Below are 26,410 nucleotides of genomic sequence, written 5' to 3'. Positions count from 1 at the left end.
AATGTTTTAACCTTAAAAACGCATTAACGTGTTACTAAACCCAGTAATTTAAAAATGGTTCTTCCGCCGCCCCTCATAATGAGGCGAAGGAGTGACATGGGATGCATTGAACCAGTGGCGTATGCTCAGATCGTCTAACTCATGGGTCTTCAAACTACGGCCCTCCAGTTGTTCAGGAACTACAATTCCCATCATGCCTAGTCATGTCTGTGAATGTCAGTGCGTTACAATGCCTCATGGGATGTGTAGTTCTACAAGAGCTGGAGGGCCGTCGTTTGAGGATCCCTGGTCTAACATGTGACCAAGTAGCTCCACTTTTCATTAGCAGTAAAGGGACCACCGGCAGCGTTTTCTCCAGAAAAGGTACATTAGCCTTCAGTTTCTATTCACCCATCCCAGCAAGAAATACAGGTATGTTTTAAAGGGAACAGACAGCCATTGTAAATTTATTTCATTGGCAACTTCATACTCTATTGCTTTCCCTGACTTTAGGCTTTTGCAGAGATGTATGGAAACTTGTTTTTGCCCAGACGAACTTTTGGACACTTACTTTCCCCTCAAGCACTCTTTTTATTCACCGGCATGTTTTTACCCTATGACCTGCTAGATTTACAAGACACATCTATTAGAATGAGAAGGCCATGGAAAGACAGACAGGTCCAAGGAGGAGAGCATTGCGTGGGAAGGAGAAGCTCCAGAGTGGATGACATGATGGTGACCAGCGCAGAGGGAGCGACTGCAAGATTAGCTGCGACACATGAGAGGAGGCTAATCTGTTGAGCCGTTTAGTATTACAGGAGACTACAGCCAACAAGGGCTCCGGAGAAGACACATACAAAAAGGAGTGAATCTACACAGCCAGGACAAAAAGTGGCTACTGAGAATAAAGCCTGGAGGGAAGAGAACTTGTTGACTGTGTCGGCACTTACCCCTCAACCCAAGTAACCGGCCCTGGTGCAGAATAATGGCTATAAGTAAGAGAGTAAGGGGAGGGTAATGGACAGGGGTGACAGTGAAGAACACGTTCTTGAGAACCTGGTAGGCAAATTCTAATTAACACTTGTCTCTGCTACTTGGGGCCTAAGATTTCCCCTCCACCCAATGCCCTCGTCAGGACTAGCACACCCCTATCTCTGTATCTTTCAGAACTGGCGAGTCGCTAACACTCAACATATATAATCAGTAACAGTGCGGAAGATGCTTCAGAGAGAAAAGCTCCACCACCAAGTGCAGGAAACCAAAAGTCATTCCAATACGGTTTTATCAGAAGTTTAAAGCTGAACTCCAAGATAAATATTGTTTAAATACAAGAGTCATGTCTATTTTTACTTGAGTCTTGATGTGCATTTTTTTTCCAGATCTGTGCAGTAATCAAGTGTAAAAAAACTTTGCCTTTGTGCAGAACCTTCCTGAAATATAGACCCGAAAATTTCTGCTTTCTCCCCTTGTTCAGGATGACTGGTCTTGTATCTGCCCCCCTCCTGTACTTTCCTGCAGGGATCCTGTAGTTTGTGAACCTGCTGGGCCCCAACCATAGCTCTGCTCTCTGTATAGCCAAGTTCTCACTGCTACTTTTACAAGGTAATAAGTGGGTTCTGCAAAGGCATTTGGTGCACACAAAGCAGATTATCATCCTTCATGAATTTTGAGGAATATATTTAAATGAAAGTTCAGCTTTAAAGGGGTTGTAAATGTAAATGTTTTTTCACCTTAAAGCATCCTATGCATTAAGGTGAAAAAACATCCGACAATACCGCCCCCTCCCCGAGCCCCCGTTTTACTTACCTGAGCCCTTGAAAGTCTCGGCCCCTGACATCCTCTTCGCCTCTCAACCTGCCCGTTGATTGGCCACACTGGATGGATTGAAAGCAGTGCAGCCATAGGCTTGCGCTGCTGTCAATCACATCCAATGACGCGGCAAGCCGGGGGCCGGGTGATACAGTGAGCGGCAATAGCTATGGCCGCCGGCTGTATCACGGGAGCACGCCTGCAGGAACTCAACACCATGCAAGCGAGTTTGCATTAAGGTGTTGAGTCCTTGCGGGGGGGGGCAGAGACAGCTGCCGAGGGACCCCAGAAGACCAGGTTCAGGGCCACTCTGTGCAAAATGAGCTGCACAGTGGAGGCAAGTATAACATGTTATTGGTATAACTTTACAACCCCTTTAATGTGTCAACACAGCTTTTCTCTGGGGTCTGACATACTGCCGACCCCTACTGCACAGATCTTCAAATCTTACTGGTTTACTAGACATATTCTCATCACACAAAACTACTAACTACATGAATAATCTCCAGCCAACCTATCAGTCATCAAGTAAAGTTTCATTTGCAATTTTCCTCAATTCAGTCAAAATAGTAAAGCTTGAAAGCCCCGCCAAACCTGTATCAGTCAGATCAACATGTGATCAACAAGACTGGTGCAAGACAGACAGAATCGACTTGTCAGGCTCCAGTAGACTGCAACAAAATGACACTGATGCGATGGGTAAAAGATGGCTTCAGCTTATTTTCCTCTATCTGTAGAGAGAACTCCTCAGAAGAGTTTTGCCCTTTTCACGGCTTAATCGCCGAGGCTTGAAAAGGGCGTAGCGCATCTGAGGAGTTCTCTACATGTGGAGGAAAAGGAGCCAAAGCCATCTTTTACCCATTACACATGTCTGTGGACGGACACCATTTTGATGACATTTCCAAATTTCAGGATTACAAAATTGTAAAACAGCATTGTCCAGGGTTCATCAAAACCTATTATTCCATAACCTTCTGCAATGTCGGCACTAAAAACAATTCAGAACTGAATTACGTTTGATGTTTTATTTGAGGAAACAATGTCACCTCAGATCTTGTCTAAAAAATTCAGAGCAGGTAATTTAGTGTTCTGATGTGCTATAACTGTATATTCACCACCTATCCCGTCTATACTTACTTTCAGTCAGGGGTATGGAGATAATGACACCATTCCCAGTCCCTACCCACAGCCGGTTACAAGATACCATCAAGGCCGTTATCCTAACAAACGAGAATCCCAGCTTTCCAGTGCCTAAAAAATAAATAAAAAACAGAACTAGTCAAAGTGATTTTAACCAAAGCAGAACTCTAGGCAAAAAAAAAAAAAAAAAAAAATACATCAATACACCAGTTAAGAGTAAAAATAGAAGCAGCATTTGCTGCAATACACTCCTTTAATCTGGAGCTACCACAGTGGTGCTCCTTTCTGCCATGTCATGTTGCAATCTTCCATGTGGTATAATGGCCCGCATAAATCAACACTTCAATTTAAGTTTGTCTTGAGCACATTTACCCCGAGGATGAAACATCATGCCAACCTGGAGTGATATCATTGTACTAGAGCCGGTTCACACTGGGGCGGCACGACTTCGGGGGCGACTCGGCAAGGCGTCCTAAAGACGACTTCAGAGGCGACTTGCAAAATGACTTCTGCATAGAAGTCAATGCAAGTCACCCCCTAAGTCGTACAAGAATCTTTTTCTAAGTCGGAGCGACTTGCGTCGCTCCTATTAGAACGGTTCTGGTAAATAGAATGGGACGCGACTTGACAGGCGGCCGAGTCGCCTGACGAGTCGCGCCAGTGTGAACCGGCTCTAAGGGGACCCACTCTGCTATGCTTCCATGATTACCAGAAAAGTAATACCCCCAAAATCAAATACCTTTAAAAATAAATAAAAAATTTTTTTTTTTTTTTTAGGAGTGAAAAACTCACCCAGCATTTTGCTAACATAGGGCTCAATGTCCACATCCTGCAGATGTTGGTAGGTGTGCGCATGGTACAACCGCAACGTTGAGTCGAGCCGGATGGAAACCCAAACGCCGTCGCCGATCCAAGCCAGCTGTCTCACTTGGCTCTCTTTCCTCGGATGAGCATCAAAAGATTTCTGGACACATGGAAAAATGTATATTTATTACAATCATAACATAAGATCAGAGGACACGGGCAGTAAAGAAAACAGCAGAATCTGAGAACTGGATGACATAATCTGAGGAATGGATCAGAGAACATAGACAGGGAACAACAGAGTGCAAGAAGCCGCTTACACAATTCACAGAAATGATCAGAGAACGTGGAAGAGGAAAGAACAGTCTGAGAATCGGATCACATAATCCAAAGAATGGTTCAGAGACCATGAACAGGTAAACCTCTCTGCTCACCTCAATTTTCATCGTCTTTGGATTCACAATGTAGATTTTGTTCCTGTATCCACACCAGACCTTTTCATGGACTACTGTCATACATCGGATAGAGTGGTGAGGACGGCCAAAATCGAGGAGGTGATAGTTGGATAGATCCCACTGGCCATCTATTATATAAAAAAGCATTAAAAGTTAAGGTGGTAAATATAACAAATTCTAATAACTGCTGACCATGCGTACAACAATTTAACACTTAACACGTCCAGCTCACTATAGTTGCTTACACAGCAAAAGGAACAAGGACATCAATCTTAGGATGAAGGGTCAGAAGTTGACATCTAATGGATGCTACGGATCACTGTGCAATAAAGTCTGGGTGACAAAACCTCCCAGTTCCACCACCCATGGACTAAGGTTTACTGATATCTAATGTTCCCTCATAATGAACACAAAAGGGGTATGGACCCAGAAACTTAGTGCAGGGGTGGTGGGAACCCCCTTATATTTGGTACAGCAGGTTTTCAGACTCGAGAACCCAGAGCAGGAATGGTAGAAGACCTTCCATGGCCACAAAAAGGTGTGAAGACCCCACATAGGTCTTAACAGGGTGGGATCTCTAGCACTGAAGCCTGTAGGTCCAGGCTATGATTATCCTGTTTACACCAAAAATGTATTGCTTTACAGGCTCGAACTCTGCTAAGAACATTTTTACCATTTACAAAAAAAAATTATATGGAGAACTATTTATGCTCAGCAAGGGTGAAAAAAAAAAAAAATGCTGGGCCAAGGACTATAAAAAGGGAAAAGAGAAGTTTGGCATTTATTTTACAAAGAATCATAATTTCCCAATTGGATGCAGTATTGACCTGATGCTGCATCTGTCCCCCAACGGCTCCAAGACTGAGAATAGAGTGATCAAAGGCTGCTCATCGCTCAGTTCTCCGTGAGCAGAGAGCGGGTGAATGTCTGACTGTCAGTCACCGGCTCTCTCTGCTCTGACCCCCTCACTGAAAGGCTGAGCCAGGTGCGGGACGAGGGTAGGTTGTGGGCAGATCCTGACCATATCGTCACAATCTTGCTCCAGCCTGGACCGGCTCTGTGGCTTTAGCCCACGGTCTGCTGAAAACGGGTCACAGGAGTGCAGAACAAACTGCATTCCTGTGATCAACAGGAGAAATACAGCCAAACAAGCTTTAGCTGTACTTCTCCTTTAAGTACAAGTCTACTGTGGGTAAAGGATCTTCTAATAAAGCTGGATACACATGGGCAGTAAATCGTCTGAAAATGGACGGTTCGGCAGGAACCGACCAACTTTCGGACCGTGTGCACAACTGTCTTTTCTGTAGAAGATGATCTTATGACCAGCTACTGCCACATTTAAAAAGCCAGCATCCGATCAGCACTGCCGGTCAATGGCTGCAAGCGCAATCGGGTAATCCCCCTGTCAGAACACAATAGCAAGGCAGGGGAGATAGCCACACCAACATGGTTTGCTTTAGTACAGCAATCTGTCAGCTTTTTTCTTTGTTCGGCTCAGCGATTGCAGTATTCTAGTCGACATCTCCCCAAGGTAATACATAAAACCTGGCCTGTTAGTGGGCCCTGAAGAAAGGGTTGATGACCACTGGGTTAAAGAACAAAAAATAAATAAAAAAATCTGTGTATCCAGCTTTACACACTGCACTTCCCTCCTGCCCATGATACTTACCGACTCCTCGATGGAAGATCGCCAGCGTCCCGTCAGCCAGTGCCACCAATACAATCCCCTTCAAATGGCTGAAATACAGAAAGAAACAAATAATCACCCGAGAGAAGATTTGGAACCAGAAACAGAATGATACAACTCCAAGAATTCACAATTATAAGAAGAGGAAAAACTAGGTGAGATAATTCATGTCATACTTGAATAAATCGCCATCTATCACAATGAAGACCTGGCTGCTCTTATAGGAGTTCATCCCACACTGAAGAGGATAGGAGCGGGTTTTCAGGAGGACTCCGCATAAAGCGTAATTTTCCGGTACAAATCATACTTACACAATACTGAGAATGGAATCTTTTAGTTTTATCTGGAGCAGACACTTCTTCCACTGGGCGACAGACGAATGTACATACAGGCTGGAACAGAAATACCCGTCACTCAGAGCAATGGCTTTATATAACAGCACCGGTGAGGACAGCGCAGTGGGTGGAGACAACTTACTGTCCATTTTGTGCTCCCAGCCACATTGTCGGCAGCAGGCTGTTCATCTTTTGGGCTTCCTCTCGCATCAGGTCCTGCTCGCTGGGAAGAGTCGCCACTCCGTCTCTGTACAGGTCCGACTCATTGCTGCAGCGGAGGAGAAAGCGAACAGTTACTATGAACTAAAAGAATGCGATTGCACAGGATATCCTGGCTGGAGCTCTTCTCCATCACATCCACAGACACTGTCTTTTTGGGTCACGGTATGGAGGCCTTACACTGCATATCTCCAAGAGCTACCTCTGCAGATATGAGAGCCAAATATTCTCAAATACTTTCTGCCGTTTCCTCAACCTGAGTCTTTCAGTGCTGCTACTTTATCCAGAAGTAACCCGACCAATGGGATGATTCCACTTGGAAAATAGCAGACTACAAACATCAATGTAGACCAAAAAAGAACAGCCAAGGTCAGTATCAAACAAAAAAAATCACTTTATTGAAATAAGCAGCACACTTACACTGAAGTTAGCATGAAACAGAATGGGTAGGGAACACCTGAGACCAAGCAGCTGTGATCAGTGTGAGTCTTTAGGCATCAATGAGCAGAGAGAGGATGACAGGGAACCAGCCAGATCAAGGTATCGATATTAGCGGCGGCGTTCTCCTCTGCACACGAGGATGACAGCTGTCAAATTGCCTGGTGAATTTTGGGAGAGGGGGTGTGCATGACACTTCAAGGGACTTTGCCATCTTTTTCAAATGCAATCTGACAGCCGTCATCCTTGTGTGCAGCAGAGAACGCCAACGCCAATATCCATGCCTTGAGCTGACTGGTTCCCTGTCGTCCTTGGTCTCTGTTTGCTCAATGATGCCTACAGCCTCACACCGATTACAGCTGCTTGGTTTCAGGTGTTCCCTTATCCATGCCAACTTCAATATAAAGTAGTTTTTTATTGGATACGGACCTCAGTGCCCTGCTATTCGTTTTCTCATATATTGAGGTGATCCTGTCCAGATCTTCTCCGTGAGCTGCAGAAGTTCCAGACTTGGTCCCTTCTCCTGCTTGGCCATCCATCCAGCGATTACCCTTTCATCCATCCATCCAGTTGCCTCATCCATTGCTCTACCCTGTTTATGGTCTATAGATACAGATGAGGGGTTCCAAAGGACAAAGTGATTCTGCACTTCTCCTAGAAGCATCCTATGTACTGTGTATGAATACAAACCCTTGCATCAGTTGCGCTCTCAACCAAACTGTCAAACCATCCAATGGCTGGTGTCTAAACTGATCACATGTGCAGCATCATGGCAGTTGTAGATTACACAGAGGCCAAGATGGAAGCCTCCTTGGCTGAAAATAGGGGGGTTTACTTACACTTTAAAGAGAAGGGCTGGCTGTGTGTAAACACAGCCAGTGTTCACATTTGTGATCGCTTTAATTGGCCACAAGGCACAGAGCCACTCTGATTGGCTTTGTGCCATTTTGCTTGTGATCTGCCCTTGTCTAACGGCATTGCAATCACATGCATTGTGCACGCGCTCTGAAACAAGGACATCATTAAATATCCGGTCAGAGTTCTTCTGACTGGTTGTTTAAGTACAATGGCCAATTATGAGATGTATAAGATTTTGTGAACAATTTAGTTTAACATAAAAATATTTATTTCCCTTCACACGTGAGATAGACACTGTGCCGTAGTTGGCTTTAGGAATAAAACGTGAATCTGATGATGTGTAAATAGTACGGGTGACTCACTTGGGCTGGCAGCCGGAGTCGTCAGTTGTGTTCTGTACACCTAGAGGGTCCGTGAAGACGTGTTCTGTATAGATCCCGACCTGAATATCTGCCACATCATCTGTGCTGACGTCTCCCACCTCTGTGGCCTCTGTAGCTTCCTCCGCTGTGGGCACATTATCATCCAGCTCAGCATTGGTCGACTCGAGATCTGCCATCACAATAGAATAAGATTGGGTAATGGTGTTGAACTGAGTGCACAAAGTCTTCACCTTTCTGATTGTGTGCAAATATCCTCCAACTGCCCATCAAATCTGATTGGCTGCATCAAGGGACTAAACCAATATTAACCGCATCTCACCTGGATTGCACTCAGCGTCGGTGGAGAGAACACTGCTGGTTTGTGGCGAGAGGGGCTCCGATTCCTCCACAGAGGTAACCGTAACTCTGACGCCCCCCACTGGCTGCTCCGAGGAAGAGGTACTGCTTACTAGGCTCTCGGATAAGGAAGATTTGTCTGCCTGCCCAGAGTCTGCATCTAGTTTGGTGGCATCTCCTGTGGGGTAGTCTGTTTCCATAACTCCTGGAATAAAAACAAGATATGTTTAAGGATATTACGTACTCTCATTAAAAAACAAGAATTTACCCCACAGGCCAGATATGTACAGTGACCCAGGACAGGGAAGCGGGAAGGCGCTGGCTGACCCAGGACAGGGAAGGCGCTGGCTGACCCAGGGCCGGGAAGCGGGAAGGCACTGGCTGACCCAGGACCGGGAAGCGGGAAGGCACTGGCTGACCCAGGACCGGGAAGCGGGAAGGCACTGGCTGACCCAGGACCGGGAAGCGGGAAGGCACTGGCTGACCCAGGACAGGGAAGCGGGAAGGCACTGGCTGACCCAGGACAGGGAAGCGGGAAGGCGCTGGCTGACCCAGGACAGGGAAGCGGGAAGGCGCTGGCTGACCCAGGACAGGGAAGCGGGAAGGCGCTGGCTGACCCAGGACAGGGAAGGCGCTGGCTGACCCAGGGCCGGGAAGCGGGAAGGCACTGGCTGACCCAGGGCCGGGAAGCGGGAAGGCACTGGCTGACCCAGGGCTGGGAAGCGGGAAGGCGCTGGCTGACCCAGGACAGGGAAGGCGCTGGCTGACCCAGGGCCGGGAAGCGGGAAGGCACTGGCTGACCCAGGACCGGGAAGCGGGAAGGCGCTGGCTGACCCAGGACCGGGAAGCGGGAAGGCGCTGGCTGACCCAGGACTGGGAAGCACTTTATTCAGGGACACAATCAACTTAGAGATCAATCCTACCTGGCACACTGGCGATGCACAGTACGTGCGAGTTGCAAACTATAAAAGTATCCAACACCTTTCCGGGTTCATTGGCGTCAAGGATGATGACCTTGGTGGAGGAATGTGTACTGGTGCAGATCCACACCAGACTGGACAATTCGTCTTGGTGCCTTAACTCTTTCTGCTGGACCTGAAGGGTTAAAATAACATGCTGATCAGGTCATAGAAATTAGAGCTGTAGAAAACACCAGCCAGATTGTCAAGTACACAAATAAATTAGAAGGGATAAGCCCCATCACAATCTTCTGTAAGGAAGCCTGCACTCTGGTGTCCTTTCAAATCACAAAAAGGTAAACGGTTGAGAGAAGAACAGCAGGACAGAGCAGAAAAATTTTACTCACCACCAAAAAAAAAAAAAAAAAAAAAAAAAAAAAAAAAGACAGCAGATGTACGCAATCCGTCAAGGAAAAGTTCGGGACATTTTTCTCCGTTTTGGATCAGTTTTTTTTTTTTTTTTTCAATCTGTCCCCCTGCTGGGGGTAATTTACTCTCAATTTGTCTTTGTGACCACCATTTCTAGAATAATAGGAAATCCAAACTTTACAGTTGTCACAAGAACAGGGGTCGAATTTACGGAAAAGGTCAACGGGTTCCGGTGGCAACAGGAAGTCAAGGAAAACCTATCTTATGGGACACAGACAAAACGTTTCAGTAAAAAAATAAAAAAAAAAAAAAGGGGAGCAGATTTCCCATCCATTTCCAAGTATGTTGCGTCTCTTATTTAAATATGGACAGGACAGAGTGAGCCTTCTTCCAGTAGGAACTGTCCTCGTCACTCTTTATAGTCCTACGTGTTAAGGAATTAGACGATTGGCTGCTCTCGAAACTCTGCAAAACATTTATATTACTACTAGCAACAGGTGAGGATCTCTAAAATCCTAAGTAGCAGTAAAGCTGTGATTAAATTACTATATTAACTGGGCAAAGTTGAAGTGATTCTAAAGATTTTTCATTCTTTTTTCAACAACAAATACGTCATACCTGCTCTGTGCAATTGTTTTGCACAGAGCAGCCCTGATCCTCCTCTTTTGTGGTACCCCCCTGGTGCTCCTGGCTCCTCCTTCCTTCAAGCAGCCAACCCCGCCCCCGCCCCAAGCTGCTCGCTAGAGGAGGTACTCCTGTGGACTCTGAGCAATTGTTTTTCACACAGCAGCCCTGATCCCCTTCTTCTAGGGTATTCCGCTGGCACTTCTGGCTCCTCCCCTCCCCCCAAAAGCCAATTGATCGAGGTTCTCCCGTGTCAAGAGAGGCCACTGCTCTCGGGCACAACACTAGACCAAGATTCGGTTCAGGTAAGTATTTGGGGGAGGGGTTTGGGGCATCTGCACTGCACCTAAAAAAGGTTTCTTACATTAATGCATTAGGTAAAAAAACCTATACACATTACAATCACTAATTATTGCACCCGCCACGGTAAAAAAAAAAAAAAAAAAAAAAAGGGATAAAAACAGCAACAGCAGAGGCATCCTACAAAACAACAACAACCCGGATGTTACAAAATGACAACCCAGATGTTATATTATGACAATGGGTCAGATATGATAATTTGCCTCTTTTGGGGGCAACTCACCTTCAACTCTTGTTCTAGTTTCTCTAAACTGCTCTGCGACTCACTGCGCGGCTTCTGGTCATCCACATCCGAGCCCGGGAGGTCGCTATAGAACACACTCGCTCCAATAATTGAGCCGCCATCTCTGGTCTTTCCGCCAGATAGGTTAACACCGACCGCACACCAAAGCTGGGAGGGGGGACACAGAACATTGCCATCACTGACAGCGCCGGAATAACAAACACTGAACTCAATCTGTAGGAATCTGAGCTGTTACCTTCATCGAAGTGTCCTTGTCATCCAGCGGCCTCAGGTATACTGGAACTGGCAAATTCTTCACCTTGCCTTCGCCTTGTCCGCCGTTGGCAAGCTACGATCAATGGTGCGACAGAAGAAAAACATGTAGAATTACAATGAAAAGGCGTCGAAAAAAAAATCTCACACCAATTATAGAAAGTGATAGGGTTAGATATATTTATATTATACACACACACCGGTTTGTACTTCTGAGGAAGACTCCAGCCGAATGCCTGAACGCGGCCATCTTCCTTCTGGACGTGCGCTTTCATTTGGCGGTATTGCTCTCTCTTCTGTTCTCTCCGGGAGGCCACAGAGGCTTCGTTACTGTCCAATGAAGATTAATGAGACATAAAATGTGAATTATACACTGTTCTGCCAACTGAAACAAAATTATAGAAGCAAAGTACAAAAAAAAATAAAAAAGGGAGCGGATTTCTCCATCCACACAAATCGAAAACAAACGTCAACATTCTCATTTGATCGTATACAGCGCTTCTACACCGCCCCTGCCCATTGAAATAAACAGGCAGCGCTTCCAAAGCCTGAGCACTTTTAAACCTTTCTACCCTGCTAGCGGCTGCAAAGCGCCGCTACTTTTAGCAGCGATTTACCATCCTTTTAGTCAAGCTTTTTGGCCGCTAGCAGGGTGCTATTAACCCCCACTAGAGGCCGAAGAAAGGGTTACAAGCTCCTGTGTTGCGCTGTGTTTACCGCCAATGGACCCCCACCCAAGTGTGAAAGTACCTTTAAAAAAATATCCCCCCCCCCCCAAGCACTCTGGGAAATGAAAGCTAAAAAGCCTTAAGCCCCTTTCACACGGGGCGGATCAGTAATGATCCGCCCCGTGAACCTCCGCTTGCTCAGCGGGGATCGCTCCGTTGATCCCCGCTGACCGCCCTGTCTTTTCTCCGCTCTCCCCTATGGGGGGATCGGATGAACACGGACCGTCTGTCAGTGTTCACCCGATCCGCCAGACGGATGGAAAAGTAGGTTTTTCCTCCGTCACACTTTGGCGGATCGGAGCGGGTCGGATGTCAGCAGGCATGTCACTGCTGACATCCGCTGGTCTCCATATAGAGGAGCACGGAGCGCCCGTTCAGGTCCGCCAAAAAAAACTGGCAGGCAGACCTGAACGGGCCCATGTGAAAGAGCCCTTAAGCTGTACACAAATGTATTAACACAAAACTCACTCATCACTAAGAAAGTCGAAGGCTTTGGACTTGTCGCCGGGGAGTTTGGTTAAGGCACTGCTCTTCTTCTTGATGGAGGGGGTGATGTGCGAGGTTGGGGCGTTGTATCGGACGTTGACAGGGAGGTCGGGTTTCTTAGAAGCAGTGCCGGAAGGGCTGAACAGGCGGCTGAAACTAAACAGGAGAAAAACAAAAAACAGATTCTATTATAAAAATACCCCCATCAACACAGAAGAAGCCTTTCACTGCAGGAAAGCGGACGGATAACAAAATCTAGTTCTGGCTGATTGCAGAATTCTCCAGAAGGAGTTTCATCAGTGTAAGGAACAGAACGTCAAATAAGGTGTGAATTGGAAGGACACAACCAGAATGAACATCCTTCCCTGGAAACCAAAACATCTACTGAATTATAAGAGAAAAGCCAACTTCTGAAACATGCAAGATCCGTACTCCACTGCGCTCCAAGCTCCTACATGCTGTCATACTCAACAGAGCCGGCATGGGCATGTCAACCTGAATCAGCATTGAGTCTTGTAGGTAAACTGACCACACTAGTACTGATCAGTTTACATGCTTCGTGTGGTCAGGAAACTTAAACTGGTTGCAAAGGCGCAAGTTTTTTTTTTCCATTCTATGCATGAAGGTAAAAAACCTTCAGTGTGCAGCAGCCCCCAATACTTACCTGAGCCCCCTCTCGATCCAGCGATGTCCAAGAGAACCTTGGCTCTCCGGAGATTCGCACTCCTGATTGGCGTTTGGCAGCAGTGGGAGCCATTGGCATACCTTCAGAGCATCACACCAAAAAATGTATTTTTGTTGCATAGGATGCCTAAAATTTGAGCCAATCACACAAGCAAGAAATTACATTTCAACTGTGTATGGAACGCCTCCAGGTTGCCATATTGCAGTTTATTTTACAGAAAGAAAAAAAAGCGGCTGAAGAGGAAAGGTAATTTTTAATAACATAAAATTACAACATTGCTTTTTTAACAATTGTATATGTTACATCTGGGCTCAAAATTTCAAGTCCTGAGCTACTAGACAGGCCTCAAGGGTTACTCGCCAACAGTTGCCCCACCCAACCCCTACCATGCCCCGCCCTTAACACGCCCTCATAAATTTTCATGTGAAATGACACTTAAAATGTTTTATGCAGAATTAGATTCTAAAAATAAATATTAACAACTTTATCTGTGCCCGCCGATGCAGCCTGCCCGTGCCCGCACGTGTCCTTCATGCTGCCTATATTTGTCCTTAGTGCAGGGAACAGAGGAGAGGAAGTTAATTACCAGGTGGATGATGAGCGCACCGAGGAACATCACAGGTTTCATTTCAATAGCCGTGTGTTCCCGCCGCTCGCCGTCAGATGCAGCCCCGCCCCCTGGCCAGGGAACTTTGATACACATCACTCGTGATTGGACGGGAGATCGGTCTATCAAAGTCCCGGGACCAGGGGGCGGGGTTGTGGGTGACAGCGAGTGCAGGGAACACACGGCAATTGAAATGAAAGCCGCCAGTGATGTTCCCTGCGCTCTGATGATCCGGCCGCCAGTGATGTTCCCTGCGCTCTGATGATCCGGCCGCCCGCTCTCCTCTCTTTACCTTCACGAACTCTGGGAGAAGGACTGCCGCATGCCAACGGTGCTCACCCCCCCCCCCCAGCTTCCCAGGCAGCCCTTCCTCGCCAGCTCTCAAAACCTACCCACAAAATGCGAGTGGATTTTTTGAGGGCTGCGTTACATTACTTATTTGCTACATTTTCTTCCCACGAAAGTGGAGTTGCCCTTTAAGGTTCAATATACTTTGCAATAATAAATCGGCCATTATTATGCACACTCTGCATTAATCCACAGAGAATGGGCCGGCATATAAGTGCTCCTGTTTTATCAGAAAAAAATCTAAATATATATATATCAGCACAGGCACAGGCAAACCCCCCCCCCCCCAAAAAAAAAAAAAAAAAAAACACACACACACGTCAAGGGAAGTTATAGGCCATTCTTGACCATTTATTCCAACTATTTTAAGAAAAATCTCTTACCCGTATTATGAAGATCATCACTTGTTCATAATCATCCTGAAAATGAACTGCAATTTGAAATCTTTAACATCTTTAGGCCCCTTTCACACTACACGACTTCAAAGTCACGCAATTTTGATGCAATTTAAGGGAGACTTGAGGTCTATGAAGCTGAACTTGCATCAAAGTCTGACCAAAGTAGTGCAGGGACTAGTTTGAAGTCGGTTTAACTTGAAATCGTACTTATATGAATGGTTGTCATTGGAGATCATGGGGAATGACTTGTCATGCTACTTTGCAGTCCCAAATTGTGCGACGACTCGTAAAAGTGTGAAAGAAGGCCTTAATGTTTTTTTCCCTTAACTTACAATTGCCAGATGCTGGACCTCTTTTTTTCCTGCATGGCCGGATTCTCTCTGGATGCTCTGAAAGAAAAAAGGCAAACTTTTCTAAATTACTAGGAAGGTGTTATTAGCGAGTGTAGTACATATACATTCCCCCATTTCAACATAAACAAAAATATACCTTATAGAATATACGTTTTACATTTTGTTTTTTTATTCTTGTATAAAGTTAGAGAGGTTATCAAAAGACTCTACAAGACTATTATTTTTCTCAACTCCTTGAGAGATGTACGCATACCTTATCATTTCCGTCCAGCGGACTGCCTCCTGCAGCTCCATTAGTCTCTCCTTATACTGATTCCTCTCCATTAGAACCCGCGCCATCTCCACTCGTGTGAATCGTTTCCGCTGAGCTGTGGGTACGTCGCTCTTCAGCAAAGAAAGAATATAAAAGTTGGTCAGAAATGGCATCAACACTAAGACACTGATTAAAATCCCAGAATGTTTTAGTTGATTGCAAAACTCATTTAAAATCTTCCTATTCCAATCTTGGGAGAATAATGGAATCACGTTAAACGTGTTTTGCTACAATTCTCCTAAACACATACGGTACAAAATCAAGTTGGTTTAGACATCAGTATTGAATAGCAAATATAATAATAATGTTAAAAAGGTATAAGTGATCTCTGTAGTGATATATATGTATAGTGTAGTCCGGTTAGATAATTGATATTTAGGTATTAGTATGATGACTAAAAATGATGTTCTTCCGCAGCAACACACCAGGCTCTCCAGAGAGTGCATTTATTTGATTTCCAATACAGAACAAAGTCCAAATTCCACAGATGATACAAATCCAACAGAGTAATTCAAAGTCTCATCTTTTCCTAGACCTGTGCCATATTCATACAGAGAATATACTCAGTAACAAGACGGACTTCCAGGATTATATCCCCTATCCACTGAATAGATGGAGCAATTTGATTGGCTGTCTTTGATCTACATCTTGTCTTTCAGAGTGACAGATAATGACCCCAGCCGGAGACAGCTTCAATCATCACCTATTCCTAATCTTGCATACCAATAAGCTTCCTCTAATATGTAATTAGATTACATGTGGCCTGAGTAATGGTTTGATTGCTTTGATTTGTAAAATAGACCCATCCTGGACCCCTGCACACTGACGATCGACAAGCCTCTTTTGATGTGTAACATGTAATTATGTCAACAGGTACCAAATGACAACTATATATATATATATATATATATAGATGTGTATGTATGCATGTGTGTGGTATATGTATGTGTGTATATATATGTATGTATGTGTGTATATATGTATGTATGTGTGTATATATGTATGTATGTATGTATGTATGTGTGTATATATGTATATACATACATATACACATACAACATCCCACATAAAATCGGTCAACATATTACAACATATATTACAACAATCTCATCAACCCGCCACAACCCCCAACCCCTAAAAGACAGCCCAGTTTCTCAGTACAGCCACCTTAAAGTGGTTGTAAACTCTGTTACACCAATTTTACCTACAGGTAAGCCTTATAGGCTTACCTGTAGGTAATGTAAATATCTCCTAAACTTGTTTAGTTTAGGAGATATTCAGTACATACGCTTCTGCCGGCGTCATCGGCACATGCACACTGGAGAAGCGGCTCGCTGGTGGCGTTTCTTCAGGACTTGTGCCGTGACCGGCGGCTCCCGCATGAATGTGCAGGAGTGACCAATCACAGCACAAACCCGGAAGTAATGCCGCGTACACACGATCATTTTTCAGGGTTGTAAAAAATTAAGGTTTTTTTTTATGTCATTAAAAACGATCGTGTGTGGGCTCGCTTCAGAGCATATTTCGGGTTCTGAAAAACGGCCAAAAAAAATAAATAAATTCGAACATGCTCTATTTTTTAACGTTGTCGTTTTTCGGTGCTGTAAAAAAATGGTCGTGTGTGGGCTTTAACGACGTAAAAAATCCACGCATGCTCAGAAGCAAGTTATGAGACGGGAGCGCTCGTTCTGGTAAAACTACCATTCGTAATGGAGCAAGCACATTCATCACACTGTAACAGACAGAAAATCGCAAATCGTCTTTTACTAACACGAAATCAGCTCAAGGGTGATGTTATCCGAATGGAACTTCCCCTTTATAGTGCCGGTGTACGTGTTGTATGTCACCGCGCTTTGCTAGAGCATTTTTTTTTCACGATCGTGTGTAGGCGACGGCGTCTGAATGATCAAGTTAAAAAAAAACTGTTTTTTTCGATAGCCTGAAGAACTTTGTTTTTTTACAACCCGAAAAATGATCGTGTATAGGCGGCATAACTCCAGTGGGCAGATGTGGGCAGTGGACGCCGATTCAGGGCATTGTTGAGGCAAGTATTTCATAATGAGCTACTATGTGACGCATACTAGCTCATTAATGCCTTTGTCTTGCAGGTTTTTTTTTTTTTTCCCCCAAGTTTTTTTTCCTTCAATTGCTGGGTCCTCCTACAGACCCCTCCCCTATGTTTTCTAGGTTGGGCATTACAGAATGCATTTAACTTACATCCTCCTCATCTTTCGATTTCTGTCTTGCCTCCTCCGCTTCCGCCCTCGCCCTGGAACAAAAGAACGACAAATATTTACTGATGGCATAAAACTGTCCTTTGCAGTAGAAGCTATCTTCGTCCATTCCACAAACGCCGATTTAACATTAGCGCACAAAATTTGGCTGTTCATCTTTGTATCTTTTCTATTAGGGCTTGTTCACACTGGACTACATTTTTAATTCTTAACCGCTTCAGCCCCAGAAGATATTACCCCCTTCCTGACCAGAGCATTTTTTACAATTTGGCACTGTGTCGCTTTAACTGACAATTGCGCGGTCGTGCGACGCTGTCCCCCCAAAATAATTGCATCCTCTTTTCCCCACAAATAGAGCTTTTTTTTGGTGGTATTTGATCGCCTCTGTGGTTTTTATTTTTTTGTGCTATAAACAAAAGAACACCGACAATTTTGAAAAAACACACAATATCTTACTTTTTGCTATACTAAATATCCCATTTTTTTTTATTCCCAAAAAAACGATTTTCCTCAGTTTAGGCCGATATGTATTCTTCTACATATTTTTGGTATAAATCGCAATGTGTGCATTGTTTGGTTTGCGCAAAAGTTATAGCTTCAATTCAACGGCAGACTCGACATAAGGCTTTAATTTTGAAGCAAAGCGACACGTCATGTTACGATAATGTGAACAGCACTGTGTGCTGGCCATTGTATGATTTGCATAGACCTTTTAGGGGTGTTAAAAACGCCCCTCAAACACCTGCTTTCAATGCTAGAGTGAACTTAGCCTTAGTATCGTATAGAAGAATTGCCTTTTTTATTTGGGAAGTCAGTTAATTAACTGTAAATCTACCAAACATTAAGAAGTAGGTTATTTTAATGAGCGCTACAACATGGCAGAAACTCACTTTTTCAGCTCCTCCTCAAGCTCCTTGTTCTTCTCCTCTAGCTTCTGTTTGGTCTGTTTGATGGAGGCCAGCTCACCCTGCAAGACGTCCTTCTCGCACATCAGCTCGTCCATCTTGGCAATCAAGTCATTTTTCACCACATTCAATGCATTCCTGGAATAGATAATATAATGAAGATGGACAAAATATTGAGGGTACGTGTGGGAGGTCAAGAAACTCCAGAGCCGGATGCTAGGAGGAACCCCATTGCCCACCAATAACTTCCTACCCTTGCTTCATATCGGATGACCTAGCATTAAATCCTGGGAGCATATCACATGCTCTTCCATACCATGAAGTAACAAATATTTAGCGAGGGCTCTGATGGAGGAGGTGATGAGAGTACCAGTGAGTTGGATGGTAGGCAGGCACGGACTGGGACAAAAAATAGGCCCGGCATTTTAGACTGAGCAGCCAGAGGGGGGGAGGCGCGGCGGGGTTAATGATGGGATGTGGGAGAGAGAGAGAGAGAGAGAGAGAGAGAGAGAGAGAGAGAGAGAGAGAGAGAGAGAGAGAGAGAGAGAGAGAGAGAGAGAGAGAGAGAGAGAGAGAGAGAGAGAGAGAGAGAGAGAGAGAGAGAGAGAGAGAGAGAGTACTCACTCAGAGGCAGAAGGGACTGACTGGATGGATATCATACTCCATCTTTCCTTTTTGTTTGGCTTTAGCTTGAATATTCCCACCCACATCCCTTAGGCAGCAAAACCGTGTCTGTCGGGGAGAGTGGGCGGGGCAGATACAGGAGGAGGGGGAGGAGTAGAAGCAGCTCCTCTCCTCTAACTGGTCGTGCGGGCAGCAGGGGGAGGGGAGAAATGTCAGGGCTGGCTGTGATACGCCCAGCTCATCTCTCTCTGGGAGATCTCTGCTATTAGGTAAACTGGGCATCCCCGATTCCCCTCTTGGCCTGCAACCCCTTGGTACACCCCTGGAGAGACATGACATGCGGCCCGCAACCAGCCCGCGGGCCGCCGAGGGCCATTCGCAGGCCGCAACCGGCCCACCGGGCATATGCCCGGTTTGCCCTATGGCCAGTCCGGGCCTGATGGTGGGGTTATCTTCATACAAGATAATCTGTCACTACCCTTAAAAAGCAAAATGATTTATTCCATTTAGAGCCATTTATCCAGCATAGCAAATCTCTGGTGCATTAGTGATCTCCTGGGACACAAATCTTCTACCAGTAACACGTCACACATTGAACAGAAGAAAAAGGAATAGAAATGGACGTACTTTGTTTCCAGGAGCTGTGTGTTCTCCAGGATAAGATTTTCCACCTCTCGCCCCATTCCTGAAAGACAAGATTGGTAAAAAAAAGTGTAGCTGCCATCGCAATCATTACCCAATCATCACATCACAGATGCCCACCGCTGGCTGCTGCACAGTTTTTGGGACCTTGTGTTTAATTACTTCCCACCTGCCCCAGCGTTCTTTTAACCATTTCCAGCCCAGGCAAATGCTGCCATTTCTCGCCTACATGTAAAAAAATATTTTTTTTGCTAGAAAATTACTCAGAACCCCCCAAACATATATAAAAAAAATCCGACAGCAATCAAAAAAATCTGATTGTTTTTATTAAATCATTGATTTTTATCCACCCCGTTGCAACCTAAGCCATCCATCCCAGGCACAGCACATTATACAGGAGAGGATCTTTATCATGGCCATACCTAACAAGTCAGCCCCTTCATCCACGTCTCCGATGAGGTCCGTCCCTGCAGAGGACAACTCCTCGAATAGGGAATCAGTGTTGCGGTCGAAGGCTAAATTTTCTATACCTTTGGTGGGAGTACTGAGAGAAGAAGGAGGTAATCAATCTATAACAGGTCATATATACTGATATCAATCTTCATGCTACTAGACTAATAAAACATGGCGTCAACTACTTTCAATTTAGGTAGAAGTGTAAAAATAAACATTCCAATGATTATCACACAAATCTCTAAGTAGCAGCAGCATTGTTCTCATCTTCCCTGTTGTGGTAGCTACCAAAGCAGAAATAAAGAAGTCTGGTGGCAAATAAATGACAAATCCCACATTTCAAAGTTCCCAAAATCATTCTGAAATGCCCAATTCAAAAACATGTTTGGCTTTCCATGCACAGCACTGTAGGCTACACAACCTTTGCCGAAGTTGGCGCTACGCTGGATCGGTCCCAACAGCAGACTTTCTTGATCCACGATTGTGGCCAGACTGGACGCCACCAGCAAATACCGCACACAACCAGTAATATGGACAAGTCTCGCTTTGGAGCAAATGCTGCTTCTGGACCGAGCGTCACATTATGGGAACTGCAAGCAGCCAGGCCACGACAAGAGCAAGCTTTGTGCTGTTGCGACGGCCTCTTCTCTGTGGATCCCGGCACTATGAAGATGGCGAGAAAGCAACTGACTGCATGTGCATTGCTCCACCACATAAGCTGGGGAACAGGCAATAAAAAGGTATTGATTTGGAGGACTTATGAAAATATGCTTGTACAGAATGTGAGGGGAACTACCCCAACAACACAGGGATTACGGCTAGCAGCTATAGCCACAGGCAATAAATCGCATTAAGAAGCCAACAGGCTGATCGATCAACTTGAGTGCAATCTGCCTGCCCATACATAGTTTGGATCTCAGCTAGTCCCTGCTGAAACACCCGAAATTCGAACGAACTATAGGAGGCTTTAATAGTGCACAGAGATTAGAGCTCAGTCTGAAAATGCCCCAACCAGAAGCAAGCTATACCAGGGATTCTCAACCTAGGTTCCAGATGTTGCTAGGGTTTCATTGAGCTATGGCGGATTCAAATTCCATCCGATGTCTGCATAGTCCCAGGACCAACATCATTTGGCAAAGTCAGCAGTATTACACCAACAACTACCTTTTTTTAGCGGTCCGTGAAGAAGTTCTAACCACCTCTATAAGAGAAGCATGTTTGACCACCAATATAAAAAAGCTATTTTGCAATTGACGCCTCCCCCCCAAAACAAGACCTGGTTTTAGTAAGGGGTCCCCGAGACTTGAAAATCGTTTTAGGGGTTTCTCTGAAACAAAAATGTTTAGAAAAGACCAGTCTATACCGTCTTTAGAGGTGAGGCTTTACCTGGTCAGGTGATGAGATTTTGGATCCTTGTCCATGTCCAGCTCTGGCGTGGACTCGATAATAGACTGAACCTCCGACTTCTCCTCATTGTCATTGGTGTCTGAAGAAAAAAAAAATAAACACACAATATAATGGAATTTTTATACATACACATTCCTGGTATAGGACTTGGACAGAACTATGTACAACTGAAGTTGTATCTTTACTTTTCCCCATAATCCTCCTCTCCACACTGTGCTCAGACTTGTAAACCACTCGACCTCCTAAAGATTTAACCCCCCCCCCCCCCTACGACCAGACAATTTTTTGCGATTCGGCACTGCATTATTTTACCCAACAATTGGGGTCAAGCAACGCTGTATCCAAATAACATTTATGTAATATTTTTTCCCACAAATGCTTATTTTTTTTTTGTGCTGTAAAACTAAAAAAAGAAAACTGTCAATTTTAAAACATATGTATACATACACACACACACACACACACACACACACACACACACACACACACCGTATATACTCAAGTATAAACCGACCCGAATACAAGCCGAGGCACCCAATTTTACCACAAAAAATAAAAAACACTGGGAAAACGTATTGACTCAAGTATAAGCCTAGGGTGTCCACCTGCATGCCTCACTGTGCACATGACTAGACTGATGTTTAACATGGAAGGGGTGCCCCCGCTTTGGTAAAAAAAAAAAAAAGAAAAAAAAAAAAGTGTATATATATTGTGCTCCCCCAAATAAAAAATGTGCTGAAAAACTTGGCTTATACTCAAGTATATACGATAGATAGATATATAGTCAGTGGTTTTAGCAAAAAATTATAATGTATATAAAATAAATAAAAATAGAATAAAATTATATATATATATATATATATAATTATCAGTACACCTGTTGATTAAAGTCATTCCAATTTCTTGATAAAACAGTATATAATGAGAAATTTAAGATAAGAAGGAGAAGGAGAAGCATGAGGATAAGGAGGAGGAGGAGCATGAGGATAAGGAGGAGGAGGATGAGGATAAGGAGGAGGAGCATGAGGATAAGGAGGAGGAGGAGGAGCATGAGGATAAGGAGGAGGAGCATGAGGATAAGGAGGAGGAGGATGAGGAGGATATGAGGATAAGGAGGATGAGGAGGATATGAGGATAAGGAGGATATGAGGATATGAGGATAAGGAGGATATGAGGATAAGGAGGATATGAGGATAAGGAGGATATGAGGATAAGGAGGATATGAGGATATGGAGGATATGAGGATAAGGAGGATATGAGGATAAGGAGGATATGAGGATAAGGAGGATATGAGGATAAGGAGGATATGAGGATAAGGAGGATATGAGGATGATTTGAGGATGAGGAGGAGGATGAGGAGGGTGGATCTATCTAATCTTCTAATATTTGTAGGCATGTGGTTTTGAAGAAGGGCGTTATCCAAGTTCGCCCGAAACGTCACCATATATATCATGCATCTTTTATGTAATCTTATATTTTCAATAAATATTTTTATGTGCAGAAATCCCATCTCATTTTTCTATATTTTGGCCTTTGGGAAGTCCAGATTGTTTGCACTGACTATATATTAAAAATTATAATATATACACATACATACACACACCCCAATATGTATTCCGTTACATATTTTTTGTAAAAAAATCCCATATTGATTGGTTTGTGCAAAAGTTATAGTCTTTACAAACTATATATACTAGAATTTTTATTTATTATACTAGTAGTGGTGGATATCGGCGACTTATAGTTGGACTGTGATATTGTGGCGAACAATCAAACACTAACTGACACCTTGTGGGAACCAGTGACAATACAGTGATCAGTGCTAAAAATATGCAGTGACACTGTACCAATGACACTGGCTGGGAGGGGTTAAACATCTACGGTGATTAAAGGGTTAAATACAGGTCTGCATGTATTTAAAATTGTCCTAGTTCATCTATGACAGAGGTGCAGTGGACATAAAACGTCTGCCTCATATGAGGGTTTGTCGCCATTTCCTCGCACTGTATTGGGTCTGCACAATACAAGAGGAAAAACAAGAGGAAAAACTTCTTGAATATATTACGATTTGTCCCCAGATCGAGCGAATGATGAATAATCCCGCTCACAATCAGAAGTCAGAAGATAAACTCAGCCCGTGTCTGTCTGGGAAGCCTTTGTTTGATCAGCAAAAAACGCAGCCCATAAAAAACGCAGAGCCTCCTCTCTGCAGAACCCATTACAAAGACGTAAATCGATACCTTCTGCAAACGCCGCAATCCATTAGAGGAAGAAGAGTATAAATAAATTAGCCGGTAATTGCACCAAAGACGCCACAAGAAGGCACGACTTCCGCCGTGACCTTGGAGGTTCTCACGGTGCCTTCGAGTACAAAATATCACTGGAGGTCATTTACTGCGATTAGCAAAGTTTAGAGAAGAATTTCTTATTTGTAGGGCTGCAAACCTCTTCCCCCGCTATACACCCCCAACGCCGTATAGAAGAACCGGGACCCTCAATACACACATGCTGCAATTTGGCCACAACTCATTCTCATACACTCACCAGACACTTTATTATTAGGTACACCTTGCTGGTACCGGGTTGGACCCCCTTTTGACTTAAGTCTTTATGGAATAGATACAACATGGTGTTGGAAACATTCCTCATATTTGATGAGATGTGGTGAGTGTGGAGGCCATTGGAGGACAGTGACCTCATTGTCCAGTGGTGAGATGATTGGATCTTTGTGACATGGTGACATTATCCTGCTGGAAGGAGCCATCAGAAGATGGGGACACTGTAGTCATAAAGGGATGGACATGGTCAGCAACAATACTCGGGTAGGCCGTGGGGTTTAAACAATGCTAAACTGGTACAAAGTGTGCCAAGAAAATATCCCCCACACACCATTACACCACCAGCCTGATCCGGCTCTGCCTGTCGGGGAGGGGGGGGGGGGGGGTCTGTGCGGATAATCAGCACATTGATTATCAGCATAGCACCCGTCAAAATGTGTCAATCAGTGCCCAACACCTGCCAGCCTGTCCCCTACTAAATGCCTGCCGGTGCCCACAACAGTGCTGATAAGTGCCCACAACCATGCCAATCAGTAATGCCTGTCAGTGCCCCATCAAAGTGTCAATCAGTGCCACTCAGTAATGCCCGACAATAGCTCCTCATCAATGCTGCCTATCCAGTGACGCCCATCAGTTTTTTTTCTTTAAATTGTCGGTCTTTTTTTGTTTATAGCGCAAAAACTAGGGGTGCAACGGATCACCGTTGATCCGAACGGGTCACCCCCTTCCGATCCGCAGATTGCCTCCGCGGGCATAGCATTAGGAAAGGCCGCGGCTTCGGCCTAGCTCCGGAGCCGCGGCCATCTTGGTACACCCGGCGGCGGCCCTCCTCTCTGTTTACACTCACAGAGGAGGAGGAGCCCGCGCTCGAGGGAAACACATGCCGCTGTCTGAGGTCTGCACTACTGTGGAGGTTACCGTCTGAGGTCTGCACTACTGTGGGGGTTACCGTCTGAGGTCTGCACTACTGTGGGGGTTACCGTCTGAGGTCTGCACTACTGTGGGGGTTACCGTCTGAGGTCTGCACTACTGTGGGGGTTACCGTCTGAGGTCTGCACTACTGTGGGGGTTACCGTCTGAGGTCTGCACTACTGTGGGGGTTACCGTCTGAGGTCTGCACTACAGTGGGGTGTCTGTACTGTGTGGGGGGGGGGGGGGGGGTCTCACCATTTTTATTATTTTTTTGCACCGAGTGATGCCACTGCAGTGGGGGGGGGGGGGGGTATTACAGTGGGGGGGGGGGGGGGAGATGTGGATATTACAGTGGGGAAAGATTTTTTTTTCTTCTGCTGATCCGAAAAATGATCCGATCCGTGACTCCTGATCCGAGGCACGATCCGAACCGTGAGTTTTTTGATCCGTTGCACCCCTAGCAAAAACTAAAGACCGCAGATCTGATCAAATACCACCAATAAAAAGCTCTATTTGTGGGAAGAAAATTGTAAAAAATTAAGTTTGGGTACAGTGTTGCATGACCGCGCAATTGTCATTCAAAGTGCGACAGCGCTGAAAGCCAAAAGTTGTCCTGGGCAAGAAGGGGTGAAAGTGCCTGGTATGGAAGTGGTTAATGGCTCAAAGCTTTATCCTTACAGGTCACGTGACTACAAATCAGCAGGTACTAGGGATTATGGGAAACAAGTCAAGCAGAAAATCATTGTTTGTTCTTGGAGTTTTCTCCTCCTGCAGGACAGACATGAATTTACACCACGCCATGTTTCAGCTACTAGAGAGATTACGGGAAACAGGACTGGTCATATCTATCCTCCAGCAGGACAGTCCCAGCAGATTAGGAGAATGGCTAACAGCTTACCTGTAGAGGCAGAAGTCATCTCCTGGTTGACCTGGACATCCTCATTTTTCCTGTTCTTCTGTACATTGTTGTTCTGAAGGTTGGCCCTCATGATCACTTCATCCTTCTGATCTTTGGACGTTGGGTGCACCATGTTGTCAGATTCCGAGCTCCCGCTTTTGCTCCCCGTTTGGCTGATAGTCAACAGCTCATCCTGAGAAATCAGAAGTAGGACAGTCTGATAACTACATAATGGGGTTGATTTTACTAAAGGAAAATAGACCGCGCACTTTGCGAGTGCAGTATCTCCAGAGCTTAGTAAAAGGAGGGGGAAGCACTGCTGACTTCCATTATCCAAACACGTGCAAGCAAAAATGCTTTTTAATTTTTTTTATTGCGTTGCATGTGATTGGGTATTATGTGTAAATTGAAGCTTCACCTCTTTACTAAGCTCTGGATCAACTGCACTTTCCAAAGTGCACAATCTATTTGTCTTTTAGTAAATCCACCCCAATGTGAGTACAACACACAAAATGGAACATGGGAGAGGCAGTGAGCCAATTACAGGAGCAGGGAGATGAGCAGTTTCAGAATACTCCTGCCTCGGCTGCAAAAAGGTTACGGAAAGC

At 44.9% G+C, this 26,410-nt stretch overlaps 1 protein-coding gene across 3 annotated transcripts in view; it reads right to left on the bottom strand.

Annotated features, from left to right (window-relative positions):
• SPAG9 (sperm associated antigen 9) overlaps positions 1–26,410 on the bottom strand; it is a 72,195-nt gene that overhangs the window by 7,021 nt on the left and 38,764 nt on the right. For all 3 annotated transcript variants that reach the window (XM_040330900.1, XM_040330902.1, XM_040330901.1), the window contains 21 exons: positions 25,803–25,995; positions 21,414–21,513; positions 19,997–20,118; positions 19,560–19,617; positions 18,294–18,446; positions 17,387–17,438; positions 15,110–15,240; positions 14,836–14,892; positions 12,448–12,621; positions 11,452–11,581; positions 11,235–11,327; positions 10,979–11,146; positions 9,367–9,538; positions 8,427–8,648; positions 8,087–8,276; positions 6,352–6,477; positions 6,186–6,266; positions 5,857–5,924; positions 4,167–4,315; positions 3,721–3,892; positions 2,926–3,039 (listed from right to left, as the gene is read on the bottom strand). In XM_040330900.1, coding sequence (XP_040186834.1) covers positions 2,926–3,039; positions 3,721–3,892; positions 4,167–4,315; positions 5,857–5,924; positions 6,186–6,266; positions 6,352–6,477; positions 8,087–8,276; positions 8,427–8,648; positions 9,367–9,538; positions 10,979–11,146; positions 11,235–11,327; positions 11,452–11,581; positions 12,448–12,621; positions 14,836–14,892; positions 15,110–15,240; positions 17,387–17,438; positions 18,294–18,446; positions 19,560–19,617; positions 19,997–20,118; positions 21,414–21,513; positions 25,803–25,995 — 2,725 coding nt within the window. The remainder of the gene's footprint in view (positions 1–2,925; positions 3,040–3,720; positions 3,893–4,166; positions 4,316–5,856; positions 5,925–6,185; positions 6,267–6,351; positions 6,478–8,086; positions 8,277–8,426; positions 8,649–9,366; positions 9,539–10,978; positions 11,147–11,234; positions 11,328–11,451; positions 11,582–12,447; positions 12,622–14,835; positions 14,893–15,109; positions 15,241–17,386; positions 17,439–18,293; positions 18,447–19,559; positions 19,618–19,996; positions 20,119–21,413; positions 21,514–25,802; positions 25,996–26,410) is intronic.

Source organism: Rana temporaria, chromosome 12, assembly GCF_905171775.1.
Source record: "Rana temporaria chromosome 12, aRanTem1.1, whole genome shotgun sequence".
Classification (NCBI taxonomy): domain Eukaryota; kingdom Metazoa; phylum Chordata; class Amphibia; order Anura; family Ranidae; genus Rana; species Rana temporaria.
The sequence above is the reverse complement of the archived record's forward strand: the minus strand, read 5'-3'. Positions and strand labels throughout refer to the sequence as shown.